Raw genomic sequence first — 13,020 nt, 5'->3', positions numbered from 1 at the left:
TAATGTTTTTTTATTTTATTAGTAGATATAGATTTTCCGTTTCAGATTAAGTTCCGTAAAAGGGTTTTTACGTAAAATTGAGAAAAAAATAAATGTTTATGTTTTACCTCATATAAATTTCTAAACTATTTTCATTCGATGTTATAATAAAATATTAAGGATAAAAATAGAATTTTTCTCAAACATTTATGAAAACCTAAAATGACACTTATTACGACACACATTTGAAGTTTTAGAACGATAATTAAAGTAAAACGGTGGGAGCTGTAAATAAGTCAAAATTTAAACTATATATCATGTTTTTTAAAAATTACAAAATTATATTAAAGTTGAATTTCAAATGATATTCTTTAAAAATGTTGTCTAATAATAAAATATTAAAATGTGTAAACTTTTTTTTGTAAAGACAACATTTTCATTTTTATTAATAGTTTAATATATTAGGAAAATAGATTGAGGGAAAAATCTTTGATGAATCTAATATTTAAGAAAATAAGATAAAAATGAAAATAAAAATTTTGAACATTAATTTTTTCCTTTTGAAATATAGTAGGTGTGTTCAAATGTTGGACTATGAATACACTCATATGGTAATAAATCATTTGGGGAATATAAGTTTTGCATCCTTGAATACATTTTTTGGTCTAATCTAATCTGAACTAGACCAAAATCATTGACCTAAAAATTAGAAATTTTATAATTGATTAAAATATTTTTATTTACAGGTATTTATAATAAAAATCAAAATATAATTTAACTGAACCGAAACTTATATTTCTAAAATTAAAAGATAACAAATTCCAACTAAAAATCTAATCTGAAACGAAACTTTTTAATTCTAAAAATTGTGAACAAATTTGTTATCATTGTAAGGATCGATCCAATCTTCACAAGAAGAAAAAAAACTTACAAATAACTAGAATGAGAAAAAATAGCATATCAAAACATGTCTCTAAAAAGCTTATAATATCGTTAGACTACCAACTTTTTGTTTTCTGTTATAAATATTATTGTCACTGAAATCACACCACCACATGTCTATACATGAAAAACAACCCTTGAAAAATTCTAACATAAGAGCGATATATATGAAGACTTGAGTTAGTAAATGGTAACTCTTATTAAACTTTAGAAATGTGTGGTATGGTTTAGTCCTGGGCACATTAACCGAATCCAAAATCCGAACCCGAATCCGACCCGAAGTGAGCTGTTCGGTTCGGGTTTGGATACGGTAAAATACCCGATCGGGTTTGATGTTTCATAAGATCGGATATCTGATCGGATTCGGATAATACCCGATACCCGAATATAATGTATAACCCATTAATCCCCTAATCCCTAATCCCCTTTTCTTTTGTTTGTATTTGTCGATTTGAGAACATGTTATAGCCTGTTCGACTACCAAGCTTCAAAATCGAGGCTACTTTTTATTTTTACCCAATAAAATCAGATCTTAATCTCATTTGTTCAAGCTGGAAATCGTAAATCGTATAGCATCCTCCCCTCCTTCTGCGACTTCACGAAGGAAATCACAGGTTTGTTTTTTTTATCTGAAACTCATCGTCCTTCTATTTTTTGATCGTCTTCTACAACTCTATACTTGTCTGAAACTGAAACTGCTTTGGTGTTTAGAATCTAATACTGCTTTGATTAGATGTTGTATGTTTCATCTTGTATAATGTTAAGATTGTAGAATCTTAAAACTCCATTGTAGTGATTAGATTGTAGAATCTGAAACTATCTACTTGAGCAATTGATTGATTTTGATTATACTTGTCTTAATTTGATTCTTATATGGTTTAAACTTAAAACCATATGATTACTCTGACTTTGTTTTCTCTGTTTATATGATTTGCAGATGGGTTCTTCATCACCAGTGAAGGAAGGTTATAACGATGATGATTTAAACGATGAAGAAGAAATGGTGACACCGAAAGCAAAAGGAAAAAGGAAAAAAAACTCATGGATCTGATGGTGGCACTAATGTTGAGCAAAAAAAGACACCAAGGACACTAGCACCAAGGTCTGGTGTATGCACCCATTTCACATGATTATCAGGCAGCCGTAACAGATGTAATTGTAACTATTGTGAAAAAGGTTTAGGATGTTCAACAAAATCAGGGACGAAGAACTTGTGGAATCATCTGAAAATATGTAAGGCACACAAGGCATGGAAAGAAACTCAAAATGCTACCAGAGGACAACAGGTGATTAATAAGGAAGAAAATCTACATAATACAAAAGTCCCTGAGCATGTTTTCAGAGAAACGCTTAATCAAATGTTGGTGATAGGAGAGTTGCCATTATCTTTTGTTGAAGGAGTGGCATTAAAATTCTTTTGCGACAAGGTTAGCCTTTTCTTATGTTTTGTGGTTTAATACATGTTTCTTAATTCTTATACACTTCATTTAATCAATATTTTTCTTATATGTAATTCATTTAGGTAAACTTGTATAAACCACATTCAAGGAGGACAACAACAAGAGAAATTGTAAAAATGTATGTTGAGAGGAAGGCAACTCTTAGACAATGGTTTCTAGCTGATAAGCAAAGAGTCTCACTCACCACTGACATATGGGTTTCATCGGTAACAGGTAATTTTTTTTTAACTAATATTCTGATCTTAGCTATTTATTCTTACTAATGTTATACTTAATGCTATTTTTTATTCTTGCAGTTTCAAGCGACATGGTTATCACAACACATTATATTGATAAACAATGGCGATTGAAGAAGCTAATCATTGGATTTAAGAACGTGATAGATCACAAAGGTACAACAATCGCAAACACACTACTAGAATGTCTTGTTGAATGGGGGATAGAGAAGGTGTTTAGTCTCACTATTGATAACGCAACTGCTAATAGCAATGCTTTGATTCAGTTTAAATGTAGCTTCTCTAAGATATCAAAGGATTCTCTGGTTATAGATGGAGATTTCACGCATATAAGGTGCGCTGGCCATATTATAAACTTGATAGTGAAGGATGGAATGTCTGAAATCGATGATAGTGTGACTGCAGTCCGTAATGGCATCTCCTATGTCAGATCAGGACCAATTCGAAGAAAGGCGTTTCAGCGAAGAGTGGAAGGTGGTAGATTCACAAAGGGTAGTTTGCCACTAGATGTGCAAACAAGATGGAATTCTACGTATTTGATGCTGACAAGGGTAGTTAAGTTCAAAGGCGCATTTGATAAAATGGAGTGTGAGGATAAGCTTTATAATGATCATTTCTTGGAGTATGAGAATGGCATAAAAAGGATTGGACCTCCTCAAACCTCAGATTGGCGTAAAAGTTGAGAGGTTAGTTAAATTCCTTAATGTTTTCTATAAGGCTACATTTATAGTATCCGCCTCTACAACTATGAATGCACATCAGTGTTATGGGGAAATAGTTAACATAGCTGTAAAGCTTCAGTTACTTTGTGCTACTGGGGATCATGATGTGAAGGTACATGCTGAGAAAATGTTTAAGTAATTTGATAAGTATTGGGATGGCTTGAAGAACATTAATAGGATGTTGATCATTGTTAGTGTTTTTGATCCGAGAAAGAAGATGCTGTTTGCAACCTTGTGTTTTGAGGAGTTGTATGGGGTAGATACAAGCTGCAGCGATGAAAGATTCAATTAAGGCTATAATGCATGACATGTATAAGGATTATAGTGAAATATATGCAAAAGCAACATCATCTACGGAACAAACTCAGTCTCACTGCTCATCTCAGAGTACTCGAGAGAGACATCAAGATGTATTTGACTCACTCGATGATGACTTTGATTGATACAACCCGATGGAGCAGAAGTATGATACATTGCTCAGAACTATTGGAGTTAGAGATACTAATGAATTGGATACGTATCTAAGTTTCGAAGTTGAGAATCCGGATTTGATGATGGGAGTTATGTATGATGTACTCTCTTGGTGGAAAGTCAATAGTGCAAGGTACCCTGCTTTATCTCAGATGGCTAAAGATTTATTTGCAATGCAAGTATCATCTGTTGCTTCTGAAAGTGCTTTTAGCACTAGTGGAAGGATAATAGATCCATATAGAAGTTGTCTTACGCACTACATGGTGGAGGTTCTGATGTGTACTGAACAGTGGTTAAAACAAGACATAAAGTTTGAAGAAAAGGTGTTTACAAATTAATGCTCAAATTCTTGCAGAAGTTGAGTTTGAAGATGAGCTTCAAAGAGGTCACTTTTCTTATCTCTTTATGCCTTGTTAATTACTTACTTACAAGTTACAGTTTGTAATGTTTGTTTGTTTATTTTCAGAGTTTGAATGTGAAGAAGAAGACTATTGAGCATGTTACATGGCAGAAGAAGAAGAGGATTAGAAGACTGGTCTATTTGTTTTATCTACTTGTTTGATGTTTCTCTCTTTTAAACTTTATCTACTTGTTTCTCTCTTTTAAACTTTATCTATTTAGACTTGCATTCTCTTTGAATCTCTAAACTCTTTAAGACGTTCAATTCTAAGTTTCATTATTTATGTTATTCTGCTTTCATTCATTCTCATTAATTTTTGATATTTAAGTTATATGCTGATTCAGGTATTTTGGGATGAGTTCGGGTTTTTTTACTTATTTCGGATATTTTTATTGATTTCAGATAAAGTTAATCGAAATCTATCGGATATCCGAAATTCAGTTTGGACTTCGGATGCATTCAAAATTACCCGAACCCGTTCGGATAAAACCCAAATCCGCCCCGATTCTATAAATTACCCAATCGGATTCTATTTCCATAAATCCGAAGATCTGAACCTGATCGGGTTCGGATACCCAAACTCGCGAGACTATGGTTCAACAAATTTCAAAGTTATGGTCTTTTCCTTACCTAAAAAAAATTGTTTTCTTGTTTATTATAATTTTAGAATACTGGTGAAAGATATCAAAAGAATGATTCGTGACCGTATTTCTTGACTATTTCTCATTATATTTCTATCACATCTCATGTATTTATAAAAATATAACTAATGAATATCCAGATTAATAGAAAAATTGATGGGATGGAATTGAAATGTTCCTCGATAAAGAAAATAAAAAAGAACACATTGATAAAATATCTTCAAATAGCCTAGTTGATATCTAATTTGATGCATGAGTGTTACTTTTTTCACGTGCTATTTTTCTATACAGTATAATATAATAATTTCTCATGTCAAAAAAATATAATAATAATTTTTTTTTCGTGTAAAAAATTTGACCGTTGACCTTTGTATTAGATATTTACCCGCCAATAAAATCCAGCCGACCAATCCTACGTGGCAGTCATAACCTCCACCCAAAAAGAACCGAACCGAACCACCACAAAAAGGCACAAACCCAATCTCTCTCTCTCTGTCCCTTTATAGAAAAGTTCTTTCATTTCTTCTCCTCTTCTTTTATTTTTCTCCTCCGGTTGCTCAATCCGATCCCACCCAGACATTTCGGAGTTTGAGAAAAAAAAAAAAAAAAAAAGACGATGCCTTTTTGCGAGGTGGTGAAAGAAGACGTCGGCCCAGAGACGACGCTTAACAATGCCGCAGTCAAGATCTTTTACAGAACATATGGTCATGGTCCTGTCAAAGCTCTTCTCATCATTGGTCTGTAAATCTCCCATCCTTTTTTGTTTTCCTTTCTGATTGGTTACCCTAAGAGAGATTTCGATTTCAATTGGTTTTTTTTTTTTAATTGTTTCAGGTTTAGCTGGAACCCATGAATCCTGGGGTCCTCAAATCAAGGGATTGACTGGGAAAGATAAACCCAACGACGACGAGGAGGAGGATGGAATCGTTTCCGATGATGATTCAGGCATCGAGGTTTGTGCTTTTGATAATCGTGGTATGGGTCGAAGCTCCATACCTACCCACAAATCCGAGTACACGTTAGTCTCTCTCTTTCTTTCTATTGCCCCCAATTTCAATACTGATGAGCTTAATTCTCTACTTTATGAAATTGGTGTCGTTAGCTTCATTCAATTTAGCTTTTGTATATTGGTTCAGAACAACGATAATGGCAAAGGATTCAATTAGTTTGTTGGATCATTTGGGTTGGAAGAGAGCTCACATCATTGGTCATTCTATGGGTATTTTTTTTAGATCATTCAAGTGATTTTTGATTGTTTGTCTTAGCCAAATTATGGTACTTTAAGTAGTCTTATTGCTTCTTATTGTTTGCTCTTTTGGCTTTTTGATTAACAGGAGCAATGGTAGCTTGCAAGTTAGCTGCGTTGGTGCCCGAACGGGTTCTTTCTTTGGCTTTGCTTAATGTTACAGGTGGAGGTTTCGAATGTTTCCCCAAGGTACTTGAACGATAGACGTGGCGCTATTGTTGAATTCTTTTGATAGCAATGACTTGTTCTTATGTGTGAATATGTTTCTCATATGAAGACAAACTTTTGTTTTCTTATCTGTCATGATTTGTCACAAGATGCAAATCTGACTATGGCCTTTTGTTTTTATGTGCTTTCAGCTTGACCGACATACGATTTCCATTGCCATACGTTTTCTCAAGGCAAAGACTCCTCAACAAAGGGCAGCTGTTGATTTGGATACACATTATTCAAAGGTGGGGACTTTTAGTTTGTTCTTTGATGTCCTGAAATTGTAATTACAAAAATTGGCATTGAACCGTTGTTAATAGAGCCATGATTGAAGTTTACTAATGCATTTGTTGAAAGTGTGCTTCATAGCAACTTTCGTTCTATATTGCAAATATTGCTGCTGTTCTCTCTATGCGGTTTGGAGCAAGCGATCAAATGAGTGAATTGGTTGACAGTCATTAGTCTCGAAATTTTTTTAACAATTGGTTGAGAGATCAAATCTTTGGTCTGGAAGAATTATGAAATTTTTGAGTGTTCTCATGCTGGTTATATATGCAGGATTACCTAGAAGAATCCGTAGGAACTAACACAAGACGGGCAATTTTATACGAGGTGGGTATATTGGCCTTTATGTGAAATTTTTAGCATATACCACTAATGAATGATTTGAGGGAACTAATGTTTGCGAGATGCAATGCAGCAATATGTAAAGGGAATATCAGAAACTGGAATGCAGTCCAAGCACGGGTTTGATGGCCAACTTAATGCTTGTTGGTTACACAAAATCACTAAACCAGAGATCGAATTAATCCGCTCGGCTGGATTTCTTGTCTCAGTCATTCATGGAAGGTATGCAGCACCAACGCAATTAGAATCAAAGTCACCTCATGCACTCAGTCTTGAGTTTGTTGATCTTGTAAAGCATCTTTACCTCTACATAGTATCTAATTTGAGTATGTGGTGGGTTATATGCAGACATGATGTGATTGCTCAGATATGTTACGCAAGAAGATTGGCACAGAGACTATATCCTGTTGCTAAAATGGTGGATCTTCATGGAGGTCATCTTGTAAGCCACGAGAGAACAGAAGAGGTACTACTGTCTTATTTATTCATTCATGTCTACCTTCTCTATCTCTTTTGCATCCGATGTATGTATGTAAGACTTAATCCGCTGTAAATGTTTAGTGGATGTCATACTCAGATTACCGTAACTTAACAGAAAATATATAAGATCGAAATGGAATCACACTATCCTGAAAATAAGAACAAGTTGGCTATGAATTTAATTAACTGACTTAATCATATATGGAGAAAAGTTCAGAGACCTGCTTGGAAGAATTTTGACTGTTTTACTGATGGAAAGTTGTAAGCAATCATATTGTTACTTAATAGTGTAGTCGGTGTTTGTTACGATAGCAAACTATAAAGACTTACAGGCTCTGCGGTGTTTTAGGAATAGCATTGCTACAATATGGAAGAGGGAACAAAGTTTCCCATGGTCTGATCAGTTGTCAGTATCTCTATTTCCTCAGAACCTGGAAAAAAAAGATTAACATGTACCTTCTGGTCAATTTCAGGTTAATAAATCTCTTCTCGAGTTAATCAAGGCGTCAGAAATGAAGAAAAAACCAACTGATTGGACTAACCTCACCATGGAAGATCCAGGTATAGATATACACACTTCTCCATTGTTTAGGTCTTTTAGACCAGCCTTTTTCGTTGAAGGTGTTGTTCTTAGACTAGCATCAGTATACCATTAAATGCTTGCTCTGTTTCGTTTCCTCAGGTTATTTCAAGAGGAGACTAACATTGATTAGAAGCTCCTCGGAAAGCAAGAGTGCCGTCTCTCCTGGACATTTCATAGTGGAAAAGTTCAATCGCTTTCTACTTTTCCTCTTCGGACTTCTGGTTTTGGCATTTGAGTATGCAAGAAGAACTTTCAGGATGGTAAAACCCGTCAAAGTTGGACCTTCTCTCACATAACAATAACCCTTCACATTCCAATTTGTCGACCAAGTAAGCTCCTCTTGACTGCTGAACTATATCAAAGATAGAACATTAGAAACTAAAACTTATCATAATCTGACGTCTTCCGACAGAAATTGTCATACAAGCAATGATGCAGTTCTTCAATGATCAAGCTGATGAAAACATAAGGGCTTAAAGATAATCTTGCTGCAAACAGAGGCTAAGAGAAGGAGTCACTGCTTTTACATGGAAGAGATGATACAATACCAACTGTCGATATATACACACGTGTAGAGGATCAATACAACACATTTGTTACGAATGTAATATGTAATTATAAGACATTGAAATCTCAGTTGAGATACGTGTTTCTGTGTACCTAAATGAGAGAACACAACTGTTTCTTAAAGTTTCTGCATAAAAATAAGAATTACAAAGAGTCCTATTCAATTACGCTAAAATCACTAGGCTATGATTATTATCTCTATAAATGAAAAAAGATCATAATATTAGAAAACAGTTCAATGCATTAGAAAGCTTGGGGTTCTGATATAAACATTAATTCTAGCAAGGTTTCATGAATTTTTTTTTTTTTTTTTTTTTTGGTTTCATGAATCTTTCATGTATCAAAACAAAAAAAAAAATCATGAAGGATAGCTTCTAGCTAGTTATGAAACATTTATTATAAGATGATGAAACAACTCAACAAGCTAGCTAATTCTTGAAACAAACACAAAAATACGAAAGAGATGAGAAGAGGACATGCCTGCAGGTACTGTTTCTGTCTGAAACCAAAGCTTCATTAAGCTTTTCGTCGGTGAATTATGTGCGTAGCTGAGAGATGGGAGTTAATCTAAAGAACCAGAGGAAGAGAAGAGAGAGCGAAGAGATAGCAAAATGAGTAGACGAGAGATGCTTCTTATGTTCAAAAGATTCCTTCATGCAAGATATACTCTTCGAATATACCCTATTCACATACCCTGTTGTTTACGGAAGGGTCTCATCAATTCGTCTCGCTACAAAAAAAAAAAAAAAAAGTCATGGGCTTGGAAATATGAGGCCCGTTTATGTAGCCCACTCAAATCCTAAGGGTTTTAATCAATTTTGCCAAAACCTCCTCCATTGACGAAGGAAGGAAGGAGCAAGCAAATGGCTGCGACTGTTCCTGCAATCACTCGTTCTGACCAAACCTGGGATTTTAGCTGGTATGTTCTGTCAACTTCTCTTACTTTGCTTCTCTGGTTCAGGAATTTTTCGATTCTTCTATATAGTGATTCGATTCAGCTCTTAATTAGTTTCTGGTAGTTCGTAACGTGTTTTGCTCTGTATCTGATGATATAGAACTTACCGATTCGATTATAGAGATCTTGGGTTTGACACATTTGAAGGAACAGACTTAAAAGTTTCGATCTTTACCCACATAAACAGAGTAATACGACCTAGTTAAAAGGGTTTCATTGCTGCGCTCAATTAGGTTAATCCGAACTTGCTCTTCAGGGCTTTGGCTTTGAGTTCCACAACGATTTTTGATTGGATTACATTGTTATAAACTTGAGTAAATTTTGTATCTTTTCAATGGGACTTTGTTAGGGATATTGCTGTAACAGAGTTTTTTTTTTGGCAATGTGCAGTAATTTGGATGTGAATTTTGAATCGGAAGAACATGCTTTGATTGCTTATACATCATTGGCTGTTGATAAAGAGGTTTTTGGACATTTCTCAATTCTAATTCCAATATTTATAAATAAAAATTTAGTTTCCAACAAGCCTTTTTCCAATTTTCACTGATGTTTGAATTTGGTTTATGTTGTGTGATCATTGATGCAGTTGCAGCCTGATAAAGTGAGAAGAGTTTTGTCTGTATCAAACAACAAGCTTTCTGTGTGAGTTTCTTCAAGTCCTTCCATCGCCTTATTTGATTTTTGACTAGACATCTTTTGAGTCCATAGAACCTATTCGACTTCTCCGCCTACTTCTTATAGTACTAGTTTTGATCATTGTTTCACCGGATAATTTTACAGGCATTTTGAAGCGATAGAGGCAAGGCTTCTTCGTGCTTCGTTCTCTGCGTTTGTCGACGTTCTTACCCTGGCCACAAGAACAATTCAAGAATTTGGCCAGAAGTGAACCAACAAGAAGATTTGATTCTTTCTCATTTTCTCACAGAGAACTCAATTTTACAATGTGTTTTAGTCAGTTCAGTGGTTGCTCTGAGCACAAACCTTACGATTTTTTTTTCACAGAGTTATTCAAAACAATGTATTGTTATGTAGTGTGAACTGGATTTGAGAAGTTAATAAAGATGATTACAGATTAAAGTTTTTTTGACTGGACTACGTTTTTTATTTTCATTTACGAAAATATGAATATATCATTACTAGAGAGACTCTCGTTAACTCTCTTAATCCTCTTCCCACATCAAATGTATCACCTGTTTTAGAAATCCCTAGGCGCTAGTCGGACGGTCGAGGTGGGCCTAGCGTCTAGCGAAAAAATCGGAAATTAAACGGGGATTAATCAGGGACTAGTTTTAAGATTATTTTATTAAATTAATAATAAAATAAAAATATATTGTACTAAATATATGTATAATTCTGTTTATGTTAAAAAGAAAATATCAAATAAAATATAAAACTATAGTATTGTTTTTAAAATTATGGTAAACACAAAAAAATATCATTTTAAAAGAAAATTTTATGATTTTTGTTAAAAGTTTACATTAGTTATTGTAAAACATCCTAATCTCTTAATTTAAATGCCTAAATAACAAAAATATTTATGTTTGATTTTCATTTGGTTCTAAAAAAATTGGTATACACAAAATTAAACGGAAAATAATCGGACTAGACATGCATAATCAAATAATCGATGCTAGACGGGGATTAGTCATAAATCGAGGCGGAGAGCGAGGCGGAGAGGGTGGACCTAGCGATTTTGCGGGGCGAAATCGGTGCTAGGGGGAGATTTTTAATATAGGGAATGTATATATCATCGTAACATATAACACATGCATCATCTAATGCAAATAACATACAAAATCTCCATTCATTTAATACCGATTGTGATTTTTTTTAGTAATTTAGATCTTTATCACTTTCATGCATTGACTTTGACTAATTTTTAACCATCTTTTGAGCTTTAATTAAAGAAACAACTAATACACAATTCAGCCCCATGATCATACAATTAACTAAAGTCACACACGGTATTTAGTAAAAGATTTAACAATTAATGATTATACGCTTTGGGACTTGTAACTCCCATTACATTGTACACAATCCCTATGAACAAACACACTAATCTTCGTTTTACAGAGACTATATACATACGTAATGAGTTCATCACCATGTTCCACTCTTCTACTTAAAAAAAAAAATTGTACTGTTTTGTTTTAATCATTGATTCAATGATTCTTCAACAAATGGATCCTAACTCTATCTCTCTACTCAATTCTCAGAAAATCGAAAACGATTATGATCCAGATTCGCTATACGACATGTTAGACAAGTATGTAGGAAACCTTTTTTCTTCCTCAACAAGTTATCTCTCGTGTCTTTGTTTTGTTATTAATCGTTTTGTGGTTCTACAGGTTGCCTCCGTTAGAGTCTCTCCTCGATATAGAAGATCTGAAACCAACTCGGAGTTTGCATTTTCAGTTTCAGTACGAAAGCTTTGAAGATCTCGTCGAGAGCATTGACGTGACTAACATAATCCCATCTGATGATATTGACATGCTGGCACAAGAACCTTACATCTCCAGTGGATCCTCCTCGCCATTGGCTGTTGAAAACGACTGTCCCAGTTCGAACGTGAGATCTGAAAAGAGGACCGTGAAGAAGAGGAACGCTAAGAAAAAGAGGCAGGACAAGTTAGAGATGTCTGAGATCAAACAGTTCTTCGATAGACCAATCATGAAAGCTGCGAAAGAACTCAACGTGGGACTTACCGTGTTGAAGAAGCGATGCAGGGAACTAGGTATTTACCGGTGGCCTCACCGGAAGCTCAAGAGTCTTAACTCCCTCATCAAGAATCTCAAGGTGCAACATCATTATTTAAGTAATAGCGTTTTTAGTATTTATTACGTTACGTTTTTTATTTTGAAAGTGTGTTTGAAATTGATTTGGTGACCAGAGTGTTGGAATGGAAGAAGAAGTGAAGAATTTGGAGGAACATAGGGTTCTTATAGAGCAAGAACCGGATGCTGAACTCAGTGATGGAACAAAAAAACTGAGGCAAGCTTGTTTCAAAGCTAATTACAAGAGACGTAAGTAACTTGCTGATAATTACTATTGATCTTTTTTTAGTTTTTCTTCAACTCTTTTTGTTGTTTGGCTTTAGACTAATGTCTTTTTGACCCAATTGGTCAATTAATCTATAATATTTAGGGAATATGATTTTTATATTTTTATAGCCATTTACTCGATGGACTAAGGTTGACGAGTTGAATAAATTATTTTGATGAATGAAATTAATTATTTTTTTATCAATTATTTTGATGAATGAAATTAAGGTTGACGAGTTGAATAAATTACTAATTTGCATACAAAAGAAATTACAAAAGCATTGATACAATGGTTGTATGGAAATGTGTGCTTAACTATAATTTAACTATACCAAATTTTAACTACTTTGACCAAAATTTACAAAAACTAGCAAAGTCAATTATAGACAAAGATATATTATTAAAAACAAATCTTTTCATTTTTTGTGTGCAATGTCTTTTGAGTTTTGGGTGAAATGTC

The 13,020-nt window shown here is 34.1% G+C and overlaps 3 protein-coding genes and 1 long non-coding RNA gene across 6 annotated transcripts; 3 read left to right on the top strand and 1 right to left on the bottom strand.

The window, feature by feature from the left end:
- The first annotated feature begins 5,267 nt into the window (after positions 1 to 5,267).
- On the top strand, positions 5,268 to 8,687 carry LOC104725822 (uncharacterized). 3 transcript variants are annotated; one of them, XM_010444558.2, is made up of 11 exons: positions 5,268 to 5,588; positions 5,686 to 5,869; positions 5,988 to 6,070; positions 6,186 to 6,286; positions 6,457 to 6,552; positions 6,866 to 6,919; positions 7,008 to 7,156; positions 7,283 to 7,400; positions 7,888 to 7,975; positions 8,097 to 8,326; positions 8,410 to 8,687. In XM_010444558.2, the coding sequence occupies exons 1-10, from the start codon at positions 5,468 to 5,470 to the stop codon at positions 8,291 to 8,293; spliced, it is 1,191 nt and encodes a 396-aa protein (XP_010442860.1). In that variant the 5' UTR covers positions 5,268 to 5,467; the 3' UTR covers positions 8,294 to 8,326; positions 8,410 to 8,687. The 3 variants fall into 3 exon arrangements, with proteins under 3 accessions (XP_010442860.1, XP_019086982.1, XP_087329113.1); XM_087472987.1 differs by having other exon boundaries at positions 5,346 to 5,588; positions 5,969 to 6,070; XM_019231437.2 differs by having other exon boundaries at positions 5,323 to 5,588; positions 7,008 to 7,400.
- LOC147935385 (uncharacterized) lies at positions 6,909 to 9,205 on the bottom strand. Its single transcript, XR_015571413.1, has 4 exons — positions 9,045 to 9,205; positions 7,957 to 8,344; positions 7,745 to 7,845; positions 6,909 to 7,481 (listed from the first exon to the last, which is right to left on the bottom strand). It is a non-coding gene; the product is annotated as an uncharacterized LOC147935385 (long non-coding RNA).
- Positions 9,206 to 9,359: 154 nt separating this feature from the next.
- On the top strand, positions 9,360 to 10,600 carry LOC109127150 (uncharacterized). Its single transcript, XM_019231438.2, has 4 exons — positions 9,360 to 9,483; positions 9,910 to 9,982; positions 10,106 to 10,161; positions 10,300 to 10,600. Exons 1-4 carry the CDS (start codon positions 9,428 to 9,430, stop codon positions 10,403 to 10,405), a joined length of 291 nt encoding a protein of 96 aa, XP_019086983.1. The 5' UTR covers positions 9,360 to 9,427; the 3' UTR covers positions 10,406 to 10,600.
- Positions 10,601 to 11,629: 1,029 nt separating this feature from the next.
- LOC104725821 (protein RKD4-like) lies at positions 11,630 to 12,830 on the top strand. Its single transcript, XM_087471291.1, has 3 exons — positions 11,630 to 11,785; positions 11,868 to 12,315; positions 12,410 to 12,830. Exons 1-3 carry the CDS (start codon positions 11,685 to 11,687, stop codon positions 12,548 to 12,550), a joined length of 690 nt encoding a protein of 229 aa, XP_087327417.1. The 5' UTR covers positions 11,630 to 11,684; the 3' UTR covers positions 12,551 to 12,830.
- Positions 12,831 to 13,020: the final 190 nt, after the last annotated feature.

This window comes from Camelina sativa, chromosome 11, assembly GCF_030686135.1.
Source record: "Camelina sativa cultivar CO46 ecotype springtype chromosome 11, ASM3068613v1".
NCBI lineage: Eukaryota > Viridiplantae > Streptophyta > Magnoliopsida > Brassicales > Brassicaceae > Camelina > Camelina sativa.
The sequence above is the reverse complement of the archived record's forward strand: the minus strand, read 5'-3'. Positions and strand labels throughout refer to the sequence as shown.